The 25,336-nt window shown below is 42.3% G+C and overlaps 1 protein-coding gene across 1 annotated transcript; it reads left to right on the forward strand.

Moving 5' to 3' along the window:
- Positions 1 to 315: 315 nt before the first annotated feature.
- Positions 316 to 12,596, forward strand: nr2f5 (nuclear receptor subfamily 2, group F, member 5). The gene is made up of 4 exons (XM_027013615.3): positions 316 to 1,425; positions 8,422 to 8,702; positions 9,253 to 9,499; positions 11,112 to 12,596. Exons 1-4 carry the CDS (start codon positions 1,059 to 1,061, stop codon positions 11,426 to 11,428), a joined length of 1,212 nt encoding a protein of 403 aa, XP_026869416.1. The 5' UTR covers positions 316 to 1,058; the 3' UTR covers positions 11,429 to 12,596.
- The last annotated feature ends 12,740 nt before the right edge of the window (positions 12,597 to 25,336 follow it).

Genomic DNA, 25,336 nt, shown 5'->3' on the forward strand with positions numbered 1-25,336 from the left:
TATAAATGTGTTGGTGGCAGTGGTATATCTAATAATGCATATCAGCATCACAATAACTAAACCAATTTAACAAATAATCTTGAGATCGCTCCTGTTCACAATTAAATCGCATTAGGGCGCTAATAAAACCACCGCTGTCTAATTGGACAACTGCTTGTTTGATCAACTCCCACAAACCAATAGGCGTACTGGTTTTTATCTCAACCCCATACCAAGAGAAGGCGTCATGTCCAAATATGGTGGGTAAATCCTTATTTGGAGCGTAGTCGGTGGAGCTTCATCCACCAAGGCTGTTTAGTGTCACTTTCACCAAATTCTGAACTACGACTGTGAGAGATGGGACTGACAGCTGGCGGATGAACTACGCTGCTCTGGCAAAGATTTTCGCAGTATTCAACTTTTGCCAAATTGCGGTTTAATGGATGCTCTTTTTCAAACTATAGTGGGCTTCACGATTTGTTTCTGTCTATGTTACTGTCTGCTGCCTACAAGGAGCGCACATGTGAATTGAATTACCTCTGTTTTGCAACGCATGTTGTGCTGTTTAAAAGGGGATCTGTGGTTTATATTGAAACTGTTGCATAGCTTATGTTTTATCCGGGATTTTTATTGTCCACCTTTTAACAGACATATACCATATCTGGTATAACCGAAAGTAACCAAGACTTCATTTTGTCTTTGGATCGATGTTTATTGTGGGCTTATTGTAAAGCTCGGAGTGCCGACTATCGAGTCTTGGGCGTTAGTGACTGTATACATACTGAAACTTGTTTGAGGATTTCCGCTCGGAACATGAAAACTTGCAGAGGTGTCCTACTTCGTGATCATGCCACCGTTACCTTTTCATTATAAACTTTGTAAGTCGAGTAATTAGAACACCAGGTCTTCATATATTGTAGTAGGTACAAAATACTCAATAAATTCCATCTTCTTTCCGGGAAGAAGCCTCACAGTAGACTCGCCTTGCTTTCCCAGGACGTCAGATCGGATTGTAATCTCCTCCCCGCTTAAAGGAGTCACCCTGTATCTGTTGTCTAACCAAAGCGTTACGGGATAGCATGGCAATGGTAGTAAACCAGTGGCAAGAGAACATTTCGGCTGATCCTGGGTCACAGCTCCAGATTTGCGGCCAGGAGCCCGGAGGGACACCGGGAACACCTTCTGGTTCCACCCCAGGGAACGACGCACTTTCCGGGGACAAAATTCCCAACGTGGACTGCATGGTGTGTGGAGACAAGTCCAGCGGCAAACACTACGGCCAGTTCACTTGTGAGGGTTGCAAGAGCTTTTTCAAGCGGTCGGTGCGACGCAACCTGACTTACACCTGCCGGGGCAACCGCGACTGTCCTATCGACCAGCACCATCGGAACCAGTGCCAGTACTGTCGGCTTAAAAAGTGTCTAAAAGTCGGAATGAGGCGAGAGGGTGAGTCTGTAAACTAAAAACTACAACGTACTTTGTTTACAGTGCTATTACACGATATTTACACATCCGAATCAACAAAATTCTATACGAGTGCTTATCGCAGGCTATCAAGTCGACCAAAATGTCACTCTGTAACCTAAGTGCCTTTCAGATCAGATCTAACCCCGTCAATAGTCCGAAATTATGGTCGCTAATTAAGCAGATGAATAGATATGTTGGCTACTTAGATTTTGAATGTTAAAGCCCGCACAGTTCAATCCATACAGGCTATTCAATCCCCTTATTTTATTGCCCAGTAAACACCTTTGCTTTCTTATTAATTATGGTGTTTGTCTCCCGATACTCCAGCTACTACCAAAGAGTCCTAGTGCGTGTATTGCATTGTGCGTAGTTAAGGATGGTCGCCTAGCATAAAAGAGACTCGTTGGTTGCAAGTTAGCAGCACGAAACGTTTTGCTTTTAATCGGACGGTTCCTAATAGTTCTCGTAGAGTTCTGTGCGTACAAGCGAACGTGTATATAAGGGAACAAGCGTCACTAGAAAAGCGTGATACTACCTAGTCCACTTTTGGTTAGATATGGAGATTTCGTAGCGCTCTTAGAACATTACTCAAAATCTGTTTTGAATTGAAGGATGGAGGGTAATCGCTTGCTTGTTGTCACCACGTCTTTGGCGTTCTAAAACCGGAGTAGCCAACTGAGGTCGCATGTGCGTTATTGTTTTCTGTGTGATAGGCCTGTGTCGCTATGCAATCAGAGCAGTGTTCCTTCGTAATAGACTATCTTGTGATTGGTAAATAGGTGTAATAGGCTATCTAGTGGTCGCAAATAGGTGAAGTCTTACATGAGACATTTGTGGCACAGAATAAAATACCTTGTACATAAAACATTGTTAGTATTTGCTGGAATGTAATAAAAAGTGCAATAAAACATAAGTGCAATAAAACATTTTGATGACTCGAAGTAGGTTCGAATTTTAGTTTCTTGGTTCTGGACTGTGTGACCTATACAATTAATTTGGTCTATAAAAATATACAGCAGTGTCTACATTTAGTGTCTAAATGAAAACGAGATCATTTACCACACCAATTTTGGCCTTTATCAAAGCAACTATGGGTAATATTTTGATAAAGTGTACAAGCCGGTGTCTTAGATGATAAGATGACAAACAAAACCACCTGAAATTTTGAGCTGTTTTTTGGTTCACAGTGCCTATACAGTTTGCGCTTTTGTAACCAAAGTGGACAAGATAAATAACTTTAGAATAGATGCATGGATGTCACAAGCAGTGTTGGACATAGAGAGAAACAAGTCATCCACAGATCGTGGTCCCCGTTTCTCTTCCCTCTTTGCTATCACATTAATCTATTCAGTGCTCAAAAGTAAAAATCCATCAAAATTAAATTTAGGGAAGGAAACTACAATTTCTCAGTTAGGATTCAGGATAGTCTCTTTATGCTGACCATAGCCTAACCATAAGTTCATTACTATAGTAGCTTACATTTCATGACATATTTTCATTTTTTAATCAAATGTAACACTGTTTTTAAATATTTCCTTATGTAGGCTATTACTTGTAAAAGTTTGAGTTGGCAAATGTAGCACCACAAAAGCTTATTTTATCTTTGCATGTTTGGCATTAGTCACAACAAAATGTAAAGAATGTTCCTAAATTCAGTGTACTGCCATCCTTAGGTTTTATTTGTCATTCTCACGTAATGTTTAACATTGGAAACTGACAGAGATCGCTTAAATGGAGTATTGTCAGACACGTGTACCGCCTGTATATACATATACCACAGTTCATACATAAGTTATATTTGCTCTCAATTATGCAGCGTGGTTGCCTGACAGGTAATAGATAAAGAAGCTCCTTGCACGGCGTTCCGTGCCTTAACCAAACTATCCCCCAGAGTAGTATTTCAAATGCTGTATTCCCCTAAGTGCATCAGAACCGAACTAATCTCTGTGTACTGTATTCTGTATGGAAATAAAAAACACTTGATTTAAATAAAGGCCTCCTCCTTGGTTCTGACATGTTAAAAATGTACAAACACAACTACTGAGCTAGTTTATGGTTTTCTGGTAGGCATAATGTTTTCATTGTGTCCTGGGAGTTTACAGACAATGATTATAATTAGAGCAAATTAGATTGTTAAACAACAAATAATATAAAGAAACCCATATGGAAAACATTTGAACACCTTCTAGCTAAATTTGCTGAAGTATTTACAAGAAAGTTTTATAATATTTACAATCATATTTAAAGGGCTGAAGCAGATATGGTCCACACACAAACACAAATAGTGTATATTAGTTCTGTATTCAAAAAGCCTTCATGCCAAAATGTTTTCACCACACCCTGAGGTTAGGTATAACTACAATCAGAGAAGCAAACCATAGCTCACACAGATTTTGTTTTATGTTCACTGGGATGTTTGCACGTAATCAAACCAGCAGTGCATCAGAATTGTTTCTTAACTGAGTAGATGTGTGAGAGATTCTGTAGGTGTTGACACTGATAAACAGACATCCATTAATAGCCCTGGAAAAAAAGGAGCTCTTGTCTCATGAAGAGACACCCTGAAAAGTGTGGTTGAACTATTGTGTGGTTTTTTTCTGAAGAGGGCGAATTCAGTGCACTCTTTGTGATCTGAAGTGTTCAGAAATCCTACTCATTACTCCTACTGATGCATCACATGTGTTTGCCGATGAATGAGGGTAAATCATGATGCACCCTCTGTCATGCCACGTAACACACCCCCTGTTCAAGGCCTGTTAAGAAACAACATTTTCTCCCCTTTTGTATGCCAGTATTTCGACCACCAGTCATCTTCGTGCAGGCATACATGACCTCAGGCTGGAGCTGGGTGTGTATATGTGGAGCAGGTCAAGGGCCCGAGCTGCTGGGACTTTGTTTCCCTTTTCAGCACATCACTAGGTCACGGCTCTGTCCTCCCTGCTGACGGCTCTACCTGTTTTCGCACCTTGGGCTGCTCTCAACGTGACTGACATTCCAGGTTGACAGCGGGCCTCCCGTGATGGAGAGAGAGTGAGAGCAACCGGCTGACAGCAGCCCCATGGGCTCTGCAAGCGTGTGTCTTTCTAGAATGTTCCACATGCTTGACCTGTGTTGGGGGGGAAAAGGCCCGATATAGACAGAAAGAGAGGACCGGCATTCAAGCATTCACCCATAGTCTATCTCACACTTCTTTCACTCTCTCAAATTACTCTATATCTTTCTCACGTGCATGCAAATACTCTCATGTTCGTTAAGACTCGGTATCTCCCCAGTGATGAACATTGTAGTTTGGCTCCTAAGATGTGTTGTACAGGGGGGAACGGAGAAAAAAATTCACCTCCCTCTGGGCTCACACCCGAGCAATGCCCTGAGCGTAAGTGCTGATGGGGCTAACAGTGCACATGCACTGCCTGCTGGAACTCCACCATGCACATTCACACTGGGGAATTATCCCACGACCCGGAACACACAAACACGGGAAAATATAGGTCAAAGGAAAATAAACATTAATAATAGACAGGTTTCAGGCAAAGTCCAAATGTGACAGCTCTCTGCGGGGCTTGGGTAAATATCACCTCTCTACCCGCACAGTCAGCTAACCCTACCCTGCTGGTCTGCAAACAGACATGGATGTCTTCCCTTTTGGGGCTGACATGGTGGCAGATTCTTTGACTGTGTTTTCTTTTAAGACCTATAATGTGAACTTCAGGCCTGCAGATCTGTTGTTTGAAGACATTTCGCTAGCAATAAAGGTAGAAGGTCATGCCTTTAGAGATGACCTATGCCGTTGTTATAATACTCAGAAATGCTAACTGATAGTCATGAATTTTGTGCAGTAATTTCTCCAATTATTTGCAGTGCAAGCATTTATGGGTGAAGCAGCTTATTCCATTAAATGTTTCAACAAGGTTAAAGTGCGCATAACAGATTTCAAAGTACCTCGGCTCAAGAGCACATAGTCTTGTAATGTACTTGTCTCCTGAGGTGAACTCTTGCTATTTTGTCACCATTTGATTGTTAGACTGTACCTTTCTCCCTGCCTTGTGTGTGGTGATGGAGGTCCTACATAATGTTATGAAATGTGTTAGTCTGGACCACAACAAATGTGTGTTATAAGAGAGAGAGAGAGAGAGAGAGAGAGAGAGAGAGAGAGAGAGAGAGAGAGAGAGAAACAAGGTTGGTCTGCCTGCTGAGATACTTAACCTACAGCAAAAGACTTCCTCTAGCACTCCCACCACCACACCTACAGGTTTAGCATATTCTCTTAATAATTCACCAGTGCTTCATAAGTGGTAATATAGAGCTGTGGAGACTTAGCAGTCAGAGTCTCTCCACTCAAAGCACTCCTCCAGTCTCTTTTCTGTTGTGTGCCGCGAAGATAATACTGGCTGTAACGTGTCAAAAACCTGTTTGGCCACCATTTACCCTTGTCTGACCTTTTGACACAAGGTTTATCAGTCCTGGTTGTCAAGGAGACCCAATGAAATGCACATTCTTGTATTTCTCTGGTCTCATATAAAAATATGCAGTGCATGGGATCCTCAAAACCACATTTGAGGACTCCTTCAATAGCCAATTCTCTCATGCTGTCACATACTGTGCAAATGTATGTTAAAGGAATGGAAAGGTTTTTCACTGTCTCCGAGATGTGTACATCATTTAACATACAACCTGAAATTTCCAGTAGAAAAAAAAAATAATTTAGCTGTTCATATAGACATTGAATAACTCACTGCTCTTTGACTGGTGCCTGGCACAGGGGAATTTGCCTGGAAGGCACATTTGTTAGCAGTAATGACATCATCCTTACAGGAACGTCTTGGGCTTCAGGTCACTTCGAAAGGACAAAATGGCTATCAGTAAAATAAACACTTCAGTGAATCGTCTGTTATGTTGTAAAAACCTCCCTGTATGTGTTAGCATGAGCCTCTGAGTGAACAGAACAGTGTGCTAAGGTCAAGACAACACCCCTGCCGTCATAGCATGCGTGCACATTTCAAACTCTGCCTGAACTCCTCTTTGATGCCCTCTCCATACCGCCGCTAGAGCATGACATCCCCAGAGCAGGATGGGGGGTTGAGCCCACTCTCCCGAAGGTGCAGTCACTTCTTCTAACTCTGCACCCCCACCGGCTCCGGCTGGACACTCCGAGATGACTCTGGCAGCTGGCTGGTTTCTTGGTACTGCTGAGTGTGATTCCTTGCTCCCTCTTTCTAAGTCCTTTTGTCCCATGTGGTCAGACTGTGATCCTCTTCACACACTTCCCACCTTCTCATGTTTAATGGCTTTGCTGTCTATGGTGTGTGTTTTTGCCCTCTGAACATGCAGCTTCAAACATGCAGCTTCAAAGAATACATCTGCAGTTAGTGAGAAAATTGAAATTGTGAAAATCACTGGTTCTGAGAATAGTCTGCTTGTATATTTATTGTTGTTGAAGAACATTATCAGTACCATATGCCTTAGAATCCATCGCTGTAACTAGAAGTGAACATCAATTAAGGTTTATCCAGGTGAGGCGATATCGCACTGCATCTGCAAGTCATGATGATAAAGAATAATCTCCACTTTAAGAGTAAGGTTATGACCATAGCCCACAATCCTCAGGTGGTACAGTTAATCTATTCTAAGAGACACTGGGCCATAAAACATTTTCCCTGCACTCCTCCCCCCGTCCCACCCACGTTCGCCGTATGTAACAGTAGATGGAGTTATTGTTCGGACAGCGGGGTGGCTGAACAGGGTGTTTTCCAAATGGACTTTGAGTGGTCCTTTGCCTCCAGCTGAGCCATTTGTCAGGGAGAAGTGTGAAAAGCCCTTCTGCCTTAGCAGGCTTCACGCTCTCATTACTCAGTGACGCAGGCCAAAGAAGAGCTTATCTCTCTGATGGGCTGCACAGATAGTGCCCGAACACATCGAAGGGTTCCGTCTCATTTCTCATGTTTTTATTCAGGAATGAGCAAAACGTTCAGGTATAATATACACAAAACAATAGAGTTCACAATAAAAGTTCATTTTGGCAAACTATGTTTGAAATGCAGTTATGATTTGGATGTGAGCTAACTTTCATATAGTGAGATCACCACTTATATAGTGTGCAGTGGGAGGAAAATGATTTGTTTCTGAAAATTAAGGAAATGTGTGTTTGTAAATACAGCAAGCTGCTGGTGCAGTGACACATGGAACTTAAACCTGTGATAAGTTTATATCTGTATTCAGAGTCGTAGTGTCACAGTTCACCTAGTAGGAGGGACATGCCCACTACCCCCCCCCCACACACACACACACACACTACACCACACCTGCCCTGTTCCCAATCTTCCAATTATTGATAATCACGAGCACCTGTTCCTCATTTGCCCTCTTTTGTTCTCCTCAGTATTTATAGCCCACAGGTACCTTCTGTCATTGCTTTGCATTGTCGGTTGTCCTGTGCCTGGTGCCCACTGCCTGTACCTGCTCTCAAGCACCTTCATTCTGCATTCTCAAACGTTTTGAGTTATTACTGCTGCTTTGTCAGTTTTGCTTAATTTCGAGTGTGTTCAAGTCAAGTAGAACATCATGGAGAATAAAATCTTTCACTCACCTCTTGCTCCGTCCTTGCTGCCAACATCACAGGTAGCTTTGTATTAGTGCATGTCCTTTGGGGAAAAAAAGAAATTCTTTTTGTTTTATTGCCTGCAAAACAAATCAAAGATGAAATTGTTCAAAAACTATTGCAAATTGCTATTATAAGCAGTTTTAAGAATAAATCTATTTAATGAACAATGTATAAAAACACTTTCTCCTTAAAAAGCTTATATATTGGGTTTAAATGAAAGTTAGTAGAAGCCAGTTAGCCAAGTTAATTATGTTCACTGATTCTCACTAGTTTTTGTTCACAACTAGAGAAGTATTCCCTTGAATTGTCACGTCTGTTCTGAGCACCATTCCAGTCAACAGGCTTATCCTCCCTCCCTTTCTGTTCCTGTCTCCCAGCTGTGCAGCGGGGACGCATGTCCAGCTCTCAGTCCAGTCCCGGCCAGTACCTGACCAACGGCAGTGAAGCGTATGGTGGCCAGCCTTACCTCTCGGGCTTCATCTCGCTGCTGCTGCGTGCCGAGCCATACCCCACATCCCGCTATGGCGCCCAGTGCATGCAGTCCAACAACCTCATGGGCATCGAGAACATCTGTGAGCTGGCGGCACGTCTGCTTTTCAGTGCTGTGGAGTGGGCCAAGAACATCCCCTTCTTCCCCGATCTGCAGCTCATGGACCAGGTAGAGCCAACAGCTCCAACACAAGTACTGCTTGGGGTGGGCTGGAACCCGTGCTGGTGGTGACAAATTAATGCGCATAGCTAGACAACTGCATGAAAATGTTGTTTTATGCATGATCAGGAGTGTTGCTTCTGTTGAGGCTTTCAAATCAAAACAACACTCTTACAGGCACTCTGAAATCTTTTCAGATATTGTGTTGCAAGAAATGTTGCCTGTCATTGCAAGAATTGGAAGAATCATTATTAAATTGAGATAGATGTGATAATGCATTATGAAGTGAACTTTCAATTATATTAATACACTGAAAACAGTTATACCACCAGTTCAGCAGTTCCTCCAGAAAAAAACATCAAACAGAGTCAATGTAGAGTTGTGGGTTCACAGAATGAAGTTTGCCAAATCTCTGCTTTGTGGTCCTTCACTGCTAGTGACCCAAAACAGTCATAGTAGTACAATAGATGCGGTTCATTCAGCAAAGCTGGTGACACTTCACCTCACCAGCTAATGTCTCATCGTCACTGACGTCCTGCTCATGATGACTGCCCCATAGGTGGCGCTGTTGCGCATGTCGTGGAGTGAGCTGTTTGTGCTGAACGCAGCACAGTGCTCTATGCCACTGCATGTGGCGCCCCTGCTGGCTGCCGCCGGCCTGCATGCCTCGCCCATGTCGGCCGAGCGCGTCGTCGCCTTCATGGACCACATCCGCGTGTTCCAGGAGCAGGTGGAGAAGCTGAAGGCACTGCAGGTGGACACGGCTGAGTACTCCTGCCTCAAGTCTATCGTCCTCTTCACCTCAGGTAAGTTGCACAAAATCCTTCAGCTCCAGCTTTTTCCGACTGATTTCAGCATTGTGTAGGCAGTTTGCCACGTCCACAGATCTTGTGTTCTGAAAGGTGGTCAGTCCTCATTGTTCATTGTTCTCCAAAAATCTGTGTAGCCATCAGCCACTACCAACTACAAAGACCATTCTTAATTATTTATATGCCCCTAAGTCATAAGCCTTCTTCAGCCCTGGGTCTAGAGTTCTAAAGCTGAGAGAGACCTCCTCTGTGACATTGGAGCCCTCCAGGGCTAGAGAACATATGAAGTTGCTTGAAATACTATCCATGCACTATGTGCAGCAATATTCTGTACTCCTTTATACACAAACCCCAGTTATTATTGGCTGGGTGATACATTAACAGGCAGAGGCAGGCCACTAGCGACACCTCAGACATAACACTGGAGGTGTCCTGTGCGCATCATTTTAATGTTTCGCCAGTCCAGTTCTCTCCCCTGACTCCAGCTCCCACTCTCGGAAATGCACCAAGCTCTTCCAAACGGCTGCTGAATCCACTCTTTTTTTCTTTCCTTCATCCCTCGTTTCTTCACGCTTCCATCTATTATTGAAAGCAGGCAGGCAGGCTCCGCCCTGCTCCCCCCCTACCCTCCCACCAGCATGCCTGAATTATGTATGCTGAGCTACAGCGAAGGGGATTTGCCCCAACCCAGGCCTGACCTACATAACCTCTGTAGAGCAATCCACAGGTCTCCTCCAGCCCCAGCCAGGCCAGCTCCACCTCCCCAGCCCAGGGAGAGAAGCCATGACCCTGTCAGCCCGCGATCGCCCGGCAGGCGTCCAGCGTCAGCGGTCCCTGGGTGCAGAGTGGTGGGGGCTCCTCCGTGCATGTTCTCAGTGGTAGACAAAGACAGACAGCGAGAGAGACGGAGAGCGACGGAGCAGGGGAGCAAGAGAGAGAGAGCGAGTGAGAAATAGAGAGAGTGTGCCCGTGGCCATAACAGAAGCCGCACAGAGGCATATGAGTATTATTACTGTACTGCCGTTATTATCCGGGGCCGGTGTATCCTAGTCACCCTCACACACACGACACCCAAAATTCTGCATACAGTAATGGAGGATATCTTTCTGTGCATAAACATCATGCTGACACACATGCATTTGCATCCATCCCAGGACTCCAGGGGTGGGAGAGGAGGCTTCTTATTCCTGTTGAAATATGAAGCAATCAATCTTTTTTCCTCTAAACCAGAAACCCAGCAGGACTACTTTTGTGTTCCTGGGCTAGAAAGCATAAATAGTCGTAGGGAATGAGAATGAGGGTCATGGGTTGAAATCTTGAGACAATTTTTCATACTCAAGCTTTTTAAAGAAATCTACTCTCCTTATGCGTTCAGAAACACCAAATGGCTCTTATCCTGGAAAGAGTGCTGCTGGTGTCAAATGTTTGCATTTCTCTTTGAAGCGAGAAGCTGGAGTACAGCCTTGGGCTGTTCCAAATTCAATGAGCTCGAGTGTTTACAGGGCTACATTGTATTGTAATGAAGCCCTTATGTTCTGGAGAAACACCCATGCCACTGTTGGCGGCTTGCTCTAACGTTTCCTTCCCCATCTCTCCATCTCTGCTCCAGACGCCATGGGTCTCTCAGACGTGGCACACGTGGAGAGCATCCAGGAGAAATCGCAGTGTGCCCTGGAGGAGTATGTGCGTAACCAGTACCCCAACCAGCCCAACCGATTCGGACGCCTGCTTCTCCGCCTGCCCTCCCTGCGCATCGTTTCCTCGCCCGTCATTGAGCAGCTCTTCTTTGTGCGCCTGGTGGGTAAGACACCCATCGAGACCCTACTGAGAGACATGCTGCTGTCCGGCTCCAGCTACAACTGGCCCTACATGCCCATGCAGAGGGACCGTCCCATTTCCCTTCACTACAATGAGAACGGGCCCTGAGCATCACCCAGGGCCACTGAAGCCACACCCTCCTCAGTGGGGTCGCAGCCAATAGTTGGACTCTATTCATTGGCCACAAGCCCCCCTCCTCAGTACCCATCAGCACCACTTGCTATTCTGATGCACCAGCTGTCCGTGCCGTGGTAGGAAACGGAACTTGCCATTCGCAGGCTGGTCTTTTAGAGCCTCGGCGAGATTTCTGAAGCGGCTGCTCAGCAGTGCTTTTTGATCTCTGACTGAGGACATGCATACAGCACTGCTTGACTGAAAAAGGGCTGAGTCCATTCCTGATTACTCAAACAAACCAGAAGCCGTTAAAGCCAATACCAAATTGTGTGTTTTTCTTTTTTTTACCAGGATTTTTGAGAAAAAAAGTTATGCTGGGGGGGGAGGGTTTCGAAGTCTGCAGCTAGTTTTAAAGGCAAACTCAAGGCCATGTCCATATGTGCGTGAAAAGCTCCGAGAAGACTGTGCCTGCAGCTGAAACTGAAAGGTTAGACAGAGGATAACCCTCTAGCCCCAGAGAACCAGAGAGGTCAGTGAGTACCTGAACATGCTAATGTCATTGCCAAAGCATACGAACCACATGGAGCCGGTGCTGGTGACAAAAGCCTATTTTGGCTCATCTCAACATTGACTTTGTATTTTGAGTCTCTGAAGGGATTCTTATGATGTGAAAGAGGCACTTGCTATTTGAAACCAGGCCCCCTCCTCTCTCTGTGTTCTTCTCAGCTACCACCAAAAATTCAGAACGGCTACACAGAGACATTGTAGACTTGCATTCAAGATCTGTCTACAGTGTTTACTGCCAGTATTCAAACTTTCATTCCTTTTATGAAGGACTAAACATTCTAACAGTAAAAGTCAGAACCTCAGTGAAAACATATAGTCGGTTCTTTCGAGGACAGGGCGCCTTGCTGTAGCAATAGATATCTTCCAAGTTTTCTGTTATTTGGTTTGTCAAAGTATGTCAAAATAAAAGTCCAATTGTCACGGTTTTAACATGGCACTACAGCTTTCAAAGGCAACATTTGGATCTAAAAGCCATAGGAGCTTCTGAAAGCAGGATCTGTTGTATTACTTCACAAAATATTTCTATGATTTTTTTCCCCTGCATTTTAGGTTTGAAAAAAGTGAATTGTTGAAATAAAAGCTACCATTCACAAAACTCTTTGTTATTTTGTTTTATACAAAATGTTATAACTCTCATAGTGTACTTTTAGCATAAAGAATTAAAGATGCTATATAAAGTCTAAATTAACTTATATGGGACTATATACTAAAAATGGGATTCAAAGCACTTTTGTAGGTCATTCCTTCTAAGTGCTCCATACTGTATTAGCGCTATATTATTAACATAGATCCCCCACTGGGCAAACGTATGCTGTTTATCCCCCTCTATACCCCCTCCTCTCATGGAGGACAGAGATAAGATGTTCCACCCTGTTCCACCTTGTGGCAGAGGGGCAGCTCCTTTGAGGATGACTTATGCCTTCATTTCAAAGCTGTCATTCGCAGCCTGACACAATGACCTATCCAGCACTGGCCAGCAATATGTTAGCTCCTCGCAAATGCACAAAACACGTGTCTCATTGCCTATAGCAGGGGACGGGTGAGTGTGTAAGCGAAGCGTGTCTATGGGTCAGTGCTGCATATTGACATGTAACCTTATAACCTAGCATTTTGTTGAAATACAAACACCAGGTTGCTTGTTTACCAAGAGTATTAATGGGAAGCTATAACTTACCCTAATACATATATTATATAGCACAAGTTACTAAGTTGTTATAGAGAGCAGACTTAAGACAGATGGCTGGAATGTCCAATCCCAGCCCTTCTATATAGATCATTCTCAGTTGAAATTAATTGTCCCAGGTCCCACTATCACCCACTGCTGTGTCTGCCACTGCCACATGGGTTTAACCTCAATGCCTCGATCTGGTATGACCCATTTTCAATTTAGCCAGAGATGTGGCTGGATCTAAGTGAATTATTGCTGTGGAGGACAGAGCTCCAATAGGAATCTCTTCTGTATATTAAGTAGATGAATGAAGTGACACAGCCACTGCTTTTTAATGTGAATGCTAGTCACAAGGGCATGTTGTCCTCGTCTCTGGGGGATCGACTGGGCCACAGTGTCCCAATCGATAGGCAAAGTGAATTGAGGTCACTGTTTGTCCATAAGGGGTCCCACTTTTCTGGCTGGCTGTCAAAAAGCCAGCTGGGCTGGGCGGAATTTTTCTCTACTGCTCACTTTAGTCCTGAGGATGGATGGGTGGATGGATGGATGGATGGATGGAGGGATGGCTGGATGGATGAGTAGTATGTGTATCTGAATTCTGATGAGAACATACAGTATATGGATGCCAAAGAAAAGTGAACAGTGCAAGATTGATTGGCTTTGCCGCTGTTAAAAGCCAAACAATCTGGATCTTAAAACTATATTTCCTTCTCCTTTTAGTGGCATACATGGTTCCGAGCGTGGAAAATGCAAGCTGTCAGAAGGTTTTTTGCAGTCGATTCTTCTGCCAACGCAAGTCCCTGTTCATGGCAAAGAGTAGTTTGGTCCAAGTTAGCATCCATAATCTCAGTGTAGCTTCCCAGTCTGCTGCACACATCCGTGCTGCTAGTGGAAAAACCCCTGGTTCTTTAATTATAACCAAAAGCCACTGCATACCAGAACATTCAGTCAAGACGGAGTGGTAGCAGCATGATTCGACTGTTGGTGATGAAGATGTACCTCTTCCCTTCACCTCTTTGGCTTTTCTCCTGAGAATCCCGAGTGCTGGAAAAAAACAAAAGAGAGAGAGAGAGAGAGAGAGAGAGAGAGAGAGAGAGAGAGAGAGAGAGCAAAGAGATCCTAGTTGTCATGAATGTAAAATTCTATTTGGTTTGAATAAAATCATGCACTTCCTCCTATAAAATCTTAAAGAGGAGAGTCACTCTGATACGTGCCAACAGCATCAATACTAATGTGTTAGAAAGTTCTTTCAAAAACCAGTTTAAAAAAGCAGCAGAAAGTATCAATATTTATAGCATCGTGCTACTTCCTTACCATCCTGGATCTCAGAGGGTAACTATTAGTAAAATTAAAATCAAGCATCCCCATTTAGTGTAACATAACAGTATTCAAATTTGGATTGTTAATGTATTCTGACCACTTCAATGGACATTAATAAACAATGGATTTTTCAGTGGTACAAGACAGACAAATATGTTTAAGAACTTTTATAAATACTTTTTTAAATTAGTAAACTGTCATGTGATAATACATAAAATAATTTCATTTGGATTGACCTAGCTTTGTAAATATTATGTAATAATAGGTATAAAACATATAACTGTTCACAAAATCACTTATAGCCATGCTGCATGATGAACAATGTCATCAATGATATATGCTGGATTTTATTTTATCATCCTTATGTTTGATCGGCCAGGATGGGTGTACTTGCTATTTCATTACGGTTTTCTTTATCCAACACTAATCATATCATGGTCTTCCAGGGCTGTATTTTATTTGTTGGAGATCCAGTGTGATGACACTGTGCACGTTTCTGGGTCAGTAAGTTAAATATTTCAGATGGTGTATTTTTAGACATGTCTGTTTCCACTTTGTGTACTCATGTGTGCGTCGCAACTCTCTCTCTCTCGCTCGCTCGCTCTGTGTGTGTGTGTGTGTGTGTGTGTGCATGTACGTTGAGGCTGTTATGTCCTAAGGCTCCATTTGACCCATTAAGTCATGCATGCTTACATGGCCTGGAGGGATATCAGTGGTACATGGAGGAAGAAAAGTAGTGACTGACTTCAAGGAGTATAATAAATAAGACAGAGGTTAGCTGATATATATATATATATATATATATATATATATATATATATATATATATATATATATATATATATATATATATATAATAGTGTGTGTGGGTGTGTGTGTCCTGTATATAGCATATTACAGCATTTTTAATACATTTTTTTGTTAGCATGCTATATTTTAGTGTGGGGTTACTATGTGCAACTGAGGTACTTGCTGCATTAGATTCCATTGAATTCTAAGGTGCAGTAAGACCAAATATCTGTAGAGATAAGATTCCACACAGATTTCCATATACTGAAATTTCTCCCTGGGTCCTGAGGCTAAAGCTCTGTGATGTTTTGTGATGTGAAGTTTTGTTCTGTAAATTGTGTCCTGTAAATACTCTGTTTATAAATCTATCAAGTATATAACTATAGGGAACCATTTCACATATCTTACATAATTGAATTATTCAGAAGCTATTTTCGTTTTGCATATAGAAAGTGTGCTGTGTAATCACAACAGGGTTTTGGAAATGGCCCAGACCCAGCTCCTCACCTCCAGCTCGGGGTCCACTCGCTGAAGGGTAATTGGGGACTCACATTCTGAGAGCAGCTTTCTCTTTGTTTCCATGGCTGAACGCACTGACCCAGACATGTGAGATCACCGTCATGTTAACTGGCACAAGGGTGTGTAGCTGAATTGTGTGTGTGTGTGTGTGTGTGTGTGTGTGTGTGTGTGTGTGTGTGTGTGTGTGTGTGCGTGTGTGTGTGTAAAAGTGTGATTGGGTGAGTGAATGTGTATGTCAGTGCTGTATACCAGCATCAAACTAAGTGACAGCTGTGCTGGAACAAAACAAATGCCTATACTGACAGGATGACAAACCCCACCAAACATACAGCTGCTTTACTGACTGCATCTGCATCTCCCATCACACTGAACAAATAAGCTAATTGCTCATCTAAATATCTCTACTGAGAAAAAATGATCCTTTAAGTAGCATGTACTCAGTGACATAAGTAACCAACAAAACACTTGTCACTCTCGACAGAACTGCATGCGCATTCACAATCTTTTCTGTCTCTGTATAAATCATTTTTCCATCTCAAAGCAGCTTGTCTCTCCCGCCGCTCCTTCCCCAGACTCTGAGGGCTGAAATCCGAATCTGGGGCATGCAGTGGTGTTTGACGGCTCCTCCACCTGTCCAGCTGCCATTCCCAGCAGAGCCGTGTCCCCGGGGGGGCTAAGCCACCCCCACCCACACCTGTTCTGCTCTCAGGGCCACTCTGAGCCCAGTTGGTGTGCCACTTGTTTTCACCACATTTAGGAAGCCTCCGTTCCCAGCTGCCCTGGCAAGCAATGATAACATAATGATTTAAGGCTATTTGTCCACAGATCTGATGGATGCTTTCAAAGCAACTGACGCAGGTTCCTGACTCCATGATTAAACCTATTTGAGATTCGTAGCTAAATCTAAAGTGTCATGCATTGTCAGATTCCACATTCCAGAATATACAGTCTCACTAAGATTTTGAAAACTATTTCAATTTAAAGGTTGTATACTGTAGTAGAAAGTAGCGTTTTTTCTGTGTTGAAAAGCAAACTGTCAGACAGCATGCTTACCATCTATGTGTTATTTTCCAATTCTATTTATTTATTTGTTTATCTATTTAGGCAGTTAGTTATACAGTTTGTTTGTTTAGTTTGTGTATTGCTTTGTGTATTATATTGTGAATTTGGCTTTTGGAGTATTTTAAGAATTTATTCTCACTACATGTACACAGTTCCAGTGAAACATTTGGAAATACCTACTCTTTCTTATATTTAATATCTTCTACATTTTAGAAAAACAGTGACGGTATGAAATAACTAAACAAATATTGACTATCTTAAACTTTAGATTCTTCAAAGTTCTTTCAAGCCACCTATTACTTGATTGCTTTGGATGACACTCTTGGTGTTCTCTTAACCAGCTTCATGAGAAACCTATGATGTCTTGAAGACATTCTCATGCATGATGAGCACTTGTAGGGTGAGGGACTACATTTCTGAATTTATTGGGAGAGCAATTAAAGTTCATTTTAAATTTCATCATCATTATTATTGTTATGTATAATTAATAATTATACTGTATATATAGTTTTAGAAAATATTTCCTAGAAGAACTAGAAGAACAACAACAAAAAAAAACTAGAAGAACAAAACCCCCTACAGGAATATTGTTTTTTGGAAATTACTTCAAAGAAAAGCAATGCTAAGCACTTCAACAATAATAATTGGGTCATGGGAATGAAAGCGGGGTAACTAAAATTTAATAGCATTTTTAATGTTAAAATCTTCATGTAAAACACCTAAGAACCTGGGCACCTAGAAACCATGAGGCATGTTTTGCAGTAGTAAAGATGCCCTTTTGCACTGAATGGATGGTATACATCTGTGATTATGACAGTGGCAATGTAAAAGCAAGCACTCCAAGATGTGATATCAGCAGGCCACCTGTGCTCTTCCAGAACCCTGAGTGTGAAGCTTGGACTCTCCCGGCGAGGCCACCCAGCTCCGAGGGCTTCTCTGGAGCTGCTGGTATCCAGGCAGCAGGGGCCAGGATGACCCAGTCAGGATGACAGAGCGCACTGTGGCCCATACGGCTCTTTGTGTCCCACATAACTCCTGTTCTGTTTGCTCTGGCTGATATGTGGATGTGGGAATGCTCTGTCCAAAAATGTGTGGAGAAAGGGTCCTGGCTTTTCATGCTGATGTGGTGGCAGCTGAACTGTGAAACAGGCGTCAGAGAGATCTGTGCACTGTCATCTTCTAAGTTAAGAAAAAACAGTACACATGACCCTTATTTGGCTGTGCGCTGAGACAACAAGCAGAATCCAATGCAAACAAGCCACACTGGCTTTTGTTTTTTTTGCTAATTTTTCCTGAAGTCTTCTGCAGCTGCACATTGTCATTTTATGTCATGTTGCCAAAATCAGCCCAACAAGCCCAGCAAGGCTTTTGTTGAATAGCATAGTTGTTTATGACTGCACAATAAATCACGGACATAATTTTACCATGTTCATAAAGTTTACAAAATGTTTAAGTAGTTATACTAAGTAGTGATAAAAATATCGCACTTTTTAGATGCCGCAGGCAGGCCCATGTGTTCTAGTTTAGTACATCAGTGCTCTTACTGAAATCTCCTTTGTTCCATTTTCCCAGAGCCAATGAAATGAGTCTTAAATTGAACAAACTCACATATTCATCATCTCAGTGTCTTAAAGTAAGACACGCTATTAAAAAAATCCCCAGGTACCCAGGCTCTACCTGGCCCAAATTTGAGAAATATGCAGGTTATAATCTACTCTATAGACTTCATACAAGCTCTATAACTAAATTTGTTCATAGTACATTGGACCTGGCAAAGACAGTTAGATTATGTTTATGCAGATGAATCCTCCTAATATGATTTAATACTTATTATGTATTTAATTATTCCTTTGATAGTCCCACTAAAACATGTACATATGAAAAAAAAAACTGGTTGTTAAATTGAAAGTTTGGATCTTCTTAGGCTCTCTTGAACTGCAGTGTTGCAATGCTGTGATTCCTTTGTTTAGATTTCACTACTGGGGTACATGGGAAAAGGTCATTATGGAGATCTCTGCATTACTAGGTTACCGAGGTTGTGGCTGCCATAATGTCCTGCAGCGTGTAAGCCTGAATGCTGTGAGACTCTCAAACATCCAGTACAAGACTGCAGACCACTTCCCAGTACTGAAGCACAGCCAATTTCACTTAGCACATATCATCGCTGCATTACATCTTGATACTCTTTACATTACACATACTCATATTTATGGGATGGGGCACAAAAATAATTTCTGCATATGTATTTGTGTGTGTGAGATTTGCTGCTAGAACACAAGCCCTGTGCAGGCTTTAACAAGATGTTTGGACCTTCTTCCTCACACCGGGACTTGAGTTTTCTCTACTTCACAAGACATCAACGCTGCCCTCATGAGTGCACACAGCTCCGGTCTCAGAGTGGGTGGGTCCTGCAACTCCTGTCTCAGAGTGGGTGGGTCCTGCAGCTCCGGTCTCAGAGTGGGTGGGTCCTGCAACTCCTGTCTCAGAGTTGGTGGATCCTGCAGCTCCTGTATCAGAGTAGGTGGGTCCTGCAGCTCCTGTCTCAGAGTGGGTGGGTCCTGCAGCTCCTGTCTCAGAGTGGGTGGGTCCTGCAACTCCTGTTTCAGAGTGGCTGGGTCCTGTAGCTCCTGTCTCAGAGTGGGTGGGTCCTGCTGATGGGCATTTGTCCTGCTCTCCTCCCTGCTGACATTTTGCAGCTTAATGCCAAACAGGGATGGGGATAGTATATTTAACAGTGATCTGTCCATGACCGCTGCGCTCCACTTTACTTGTTGCCTCATTAGGCGTGTTGAAGTGTCTGGCATTAAAGGCTGTTGTGTATGTGTGATTACTTTATGTGTGTTTGTATGTGTGTGTGTGTGTGTGTGTGTGTGTGTGTGTGTGTGTGTGTGTGTGTGTGTGTGTGTGTGTGTGTGTGTGTAAAAAAATAATATGTGCTTTTGTGCATGTATGTTGGCATGCACTTCAGCAAAATGTGCATGTGTATGTGCATGTGCAAGTGTGTGTGTTCAGAATGCATGCCAGAGAGGGAACAGTCAGGGTCGAAGTTTATGCCTCTGTGTGTGTGTGTGTGTGTGTGTGTGTGTGTGTGTGTGTGTGTGCAGGCATATGTGTCTTTTGTCTTTGTGGATATGTGAGAACGAGAATGTGTTTGTGTGTGCATGCATGAGTGCAGCGTGAAGAAGTGTGTGTGTTACGTGCCTCTGTGTCAGTCCCAGGACCGGCTGCCCCTGCTTCAATCTCCCAGAGAGATCTGTGACCGAATGTTTCTCAAGTTGAGGGTTCATCTTCAGTTCAGAGGAAGGTTCAACGGCCGGTCAGCGGCCGACGCTGCTACTAGCTCACTCACGCTCGCTTGCTCGCTCGCTCTCTCGCTCTCTCTCTCTCTCTCACACACACACACACACACACACACACACACACACACACACACACACACAAATGCACACACACACACACACTTTCTAGGCAATTAGGCCTGAGAGCAATGTGTTAAAATCTAGAATTGGTATATATTATTTTATGTGCACAGTCAGAATTGTGGGACGATTGTTACAGTGCCTTCGTTCTGGGCAGTGGGAGCAGAGATCCTGTATGTCCAAAACCATGTGTTCCCTTTAACTTGGTTCATGCACAGTTCTGACTTTCAGTGGAGAACTTAGTATTAGTTGGTAACATTGATCAAAGGTCACATGGATGATTGTGTAAAAATACACCATTGATGCGGTCCTTTTCAGAAGACACATGCAGAATGTTTAATTTGTTGTTCCACCTTATATTTGATCATGACAGCACACAGCAGAGAGATGCATAGATTAAAAATACACAAATGCAGAAAGATGTATATCTCATTGATCCCTTCTCAAAACACACAGGCAAACCATTTTAAGACCTAATCTAAAAACAAAGAGTTGATCAGGTTAAGCACTCTAGTCTGTCATGAGAAGAAATGTTCAAAAATAAAGTCCCCAAAGCCCCAGAGCACTTATTACAAAATCTCCATGTATCCTTGCTTTACCCTACACTGGGAGATATCCACAATAAACAATTCGGTTTCCTGTTTCTGGCAGGCAGTTTGTTGGGTCTGAATTTTGGCTGCATCTCATAATCAAATAGCTGCAGTAATCCTTCATGGATCTTTCTCCCTTTTGCACTTTGGATACCACATCATAGAAAATATGATGTGAATAAGTGTGTTGTCGCCGTTAATGATAATCAATTGTTAAAGCAGTGATATTCAATTTAATTATTAATAGGGAGTGTTTTAGTGGCACTGCTTTCATTAGTAAACACAGGAGGAAATTCACTCTAAAAAGAGTGAATCTGTATGTCATCTGTATATACTACTGAACTGTATGAACAATGGCCCATAAAACAAATGAATGCTTTATAACAGAAGACTGGCTTGGAGAAACTTCGAAAAATGTTTAAGAAGAGAACAATATTTCAGTTATATTGAGCTGCATTTGGACTTGTAAGTACTGCTTAGTAGAAAATATGTGTTTTAATCAAAAGATGAACTCATGAAGGTTTTGGACTATGTGGCTTTTGAAAACTGGTCTGTTATTGTACTTCCTTGTCCATTTGATCAGTGGCCTTGTGACATTTGTACCAAACTAATGACACAAAAACACAAAAAAAATGTAAAATAGATACAGAACACATACACCACCTGGATTTAACTAAGTAAATAGGTAAGAGCCTCCCATTGGATAATTACTGCATGGGTGATTATGTTTCAGCTAGCAACAAGTTATTTAACCCTAACTGATGAAGTGAGTAGCTTCTCATTTGTTAAACCATGTTGAAAGACACATCCTGTGGTCATGGAAAAGATGTTAATCTGTTTCAGAAGGGTCAAACTATTGGCATGCATCAAGCAGAGAAAACATCTAAGGAGATTGCTGAAACTACTAAAATCGGGTTAAGAACTGTCCAACGCATTATTAAAGTGGAAGGACAGTGGGGAAACATCATCTTTGAGGAAGGAATGTGATCAGAAAAAAATCTTGAAGGATCATGATCGACGATCACTTAAACGTGTGGTGAAATCAAATCACAGTAGAACTTAGGGATATGTTTAATAGTGAAAGTAAGAGCATTTCCACATGCACAATGTGAAGGGAACTCAAGGGATTGGGACTAAACAGCTGTGTAGCCTTAAGAAAACCACTTATCAGTGAGTCTAACCGGCAAAAACGGCTTCAATTTGCTAGGGAGCATAAAGATTGGACTCTGGAGCAATGGACGAAGGTCATGTGGTCCGATGAGTCCAGATTTACCCTGTTCCAGAGTGATGGGCATATCAGGGTAAGAAGAGAGGTGGCTGAAGTGATGCACCCATCATGCCTAGTGCCATACAAGCCTGTGGGGGCAGTGCTATGATCTGGGGTTGCTGCAGTTGGTCAGGTCTAGGTTCAGCATCGTTATGTGCCCAAAGAATGAGGTCAGCTGACTACCTGAATATACTGAACGACCAGGATTTTTTCTTCCCTGATGGCACGGGCATATTCCAAGATGACAATGCCAGGATTCATTGGGCTCAAATTGTGAAAGAGTGGTTCAGGGAGCATAAGACATCATTTTCACACATGGATTGGCCACCACAAAGTCCAGACCTGAACCCCATTGAGAATCTTTGGGATGTGCTGGAGAAGACTTTGCGCAGTGGTCCAAATCTCCCATCATCAATACAAGATCTTGGGGAAAGATTAATGCAACTCTGGACAGAAATAAATGTGACATTGCAGAAGCTTGTGGAAATGATGCCACAGCGAATGCGTGCCATAATCAAAGCTAAAGGCTATTAGAGTGTGTGACCTTTTTTTTGGCCAGGCAGTGTACAAACACATTATTTAAAATATATTTTAGTAAAATATTTTCAATTAAATAATGACATTCTTTTTTGAGTTAGCAAAATAAATATATACATGAGTATTATTCTTAAGTATACTTACAAACAAACTCTTAAGTATACTCAGACAAAACTAATCGTAGCTTTTGGAATTGCACCTGTCTGCAAAATTTTTATTCACAAAAAATACACAAGTCAGCTCACAACTGACACTGAATATGAACTGTGGCAGTGTACAAGTTGTAATTCATTGTTATTCCCTGTAAGATTAAATGATGTGCGATTGCGATGTAAAGAATTTTATGTGAAGATGTTGCAGACTCAGCTGTTTGCCCAGCCATCAGTGTGTATTGCTGAGTTTCTTTTTGCATGACACTTCGAGGTTGTTCTTTATGGTCTGGGTCCGACCTTTGCCAACCCCTGTGATTTAGCTAGAAGCACATCAGCTGCACCGGCTCTTTTCTTGCTCATCCTATTAGCTGAGTAAAGCAAAGCAAGGGTCTCCTTTAAGTAACCTTATCTTGTAATTGGGTTCAAGGTTAAGTGACCAGGGAGCAGGAGGGTGCAGGGTTAAGGTTGGGGTGACAAGCAAAGGGGTAGCACTTAATCACAGCTGGGCAAAGAAATCAAGACCCAGGCTTCAGCATGCATCATCTAGGGTAGGCCAGGGAATCATGCGTTCTCAGAGTAGTGATGATGGGGCCGTTGCCAGGCAACCCAAGCTCCAGACGAGGTCCATGAAGCTTTTAACCTCAGCCCAAATCGATGTGGACGGCTCGACGGCTAATATTCATCTTGCTGATGGGAGGATTAATCAAGGACAGGTCCAGGGGCTTCCCCTAGTGAGCAAGTGTTCCACCCGAGCCATCTAGTTGAAACACGAGCAAGAGGAAAGAGGCGACAATGTAAGCGGCCCTGACAGATTTTCACTCGAGCGACTCTGCAGCATTAGTTGGCCAGCTGAGAGATGAAGGGCTTTCGGTGACTCGGGTTCAGCTGGAATGACCCTGGGCCACTTCATGGCCAAGGGCAAGGAAATAGCCCAGAATAAAGTGTCAGTAAATAATGGATCATAAACTTCTGCTCTGTAGGCCTATCCATCCCTCTATGCCTCGATGTTCTGTTCTGCCTTGTAATTTTCTTCATGTCCTCACATGATGAATAGATCAAAACATTTCAGTGTATTTTTCTAGCAAGCAGTGTTTGCTTAATATTTTGTGAACAAACACAAATCATTACTAGTTAAATATACAACAGAAATAAAGCAATCCAAGCAGATGCTAATGCAAAGTGAAAATGAAATAAAGTCCATAATAATAAAAATAATTTCTTAATCTATTAAATACTATTCACAGCACTCGTTAAGTAGTAGCATCAATTATACATTTAATGTAATAGAAAACTACAACTGTTTTTGTTGTTTATTTGTTCACAATTTAAAAAACTGTTTTTGTAGCTACTTGAATCCAGTCATCTATGCACTATGCAAAAAGATTTTCCCATTTTGAGTTACTGGCTTTGATAAGCATAGCAAATGTCTACTGTCAGAATCTGAAATGTGTGAAGAACATTTGGGTTGTTTTCATTTTATCCTCTGCTTTAAAAGAACAATAGCAAGGATTCTGTCAGGAAATGTGAGGAAATCAAGGCAGAATGATTCCTTTTTATCCTTGTTTTTGGGGAAATTAAGGCAAAATTCTGGTGACTGCAAAGTGAAAGAAGGCTTTCATCAGGACATCTGATTAGTGATTAAGCCTTATTAAGGGTACGCTGCAGACATCTGGTCTGTGTTCTGGTGATTCTATATTCTCTGTTATCCTCCCATAATTACTCAGTCTGGACCAGTGTGTGGGCTACATGACCACTTCCTCCAGTTATTGCTCTCTGTGGACTGTGTCAATGGCTGATCATCGTATAAAACTTTTACCTTTATATTGGTGAGGCACATATATTTTGAAAAACTGAATGGCTACCCAGCTGCGGTCCCAGATTCTTAAGGTACATGCTACAGCATTTTCCAGGTAGTTTCCAAAACTTGGAAAATTTTACAATACCTGGAGTTAGATGACTTATGCCACAAGAATGCAAGAGACTGAGGCTGCTTTGTAAACAAAGCACAGAAATTAGGGTAATCATATCTGACTCAAAATTCATGCCTCTAACATTGCATTTTATAGATGTTTTAGAGATTATCTTGCACAAATTATATATGCAGAGTATATGTGCAAATACAAATAAACTGTTATTTTGCATCTGTATTTCACACTTTTAATATTCATAAATTAATAAGGAAGGTTCATAGATGATGATTTCAGGTCACAGGGTGCGCAGTTCACACCTGTCTGTGTGATTCATACTTGTCTCCCCTCAGCTCTCTCCAGTTTGCTAAGTAAAAGAGACAAAGTGGGTTACTTTTAATAATCTTACATTTCATCAATTATCTTACTGACCACTGACTAGCTGAATCATGTAGATAATCACTAAATCAAGTAAATTAATATCTAAATCAAGTGCATAAATAAGTCCAGTATAGGACCTAAACCTAACCCAAATTGAGGAACTGGCTTCAGTAATAGTGAGAGGGAAACATTGAATTATCTTTCTCTCCCAGTGATATATAGTG

Source organism: Electrophorus electricus, chromosome 1 (assembly GCF_041902795.1).
Source record: "Electrophorus electricus isolate QZ-2024a chromosome 1, ASM4190279v1, whole genome shotgun sequence".
Taxonomy (NCBI): Eukaryota; Metazoa; Chordata; class Actinopteri; order Gymnotiformes; family Gymnotidae; genus Electrophorus; species Electrophorus electricus.

Excerpts from the sequence above, each read along its gene's own strand:
- nr2f5 (XM_027013615.3), top strand. The coding sequence starts at position 1,059 with ATGGCAATGGTAGTAAACCAGTGGCAAGAGAACATTTCGGCTGATCCT. Across the intron at positions 1,426-8,421 it reads AGTCGGAATGAGGCGAGAGG|CTGTGCAGCGGGGACGCATG; the intron begins GTGAGTCTGTAA and ends CCTGTCTCCCAG. Across the intron at positions 9,500-11,111 it reads TATCGTCCTCTTCACCTCAG|ACGCCATGGGTCTCTCAGAC; the intron begins GTAAGTTGCACA and ends TCTCTGCTCCAG.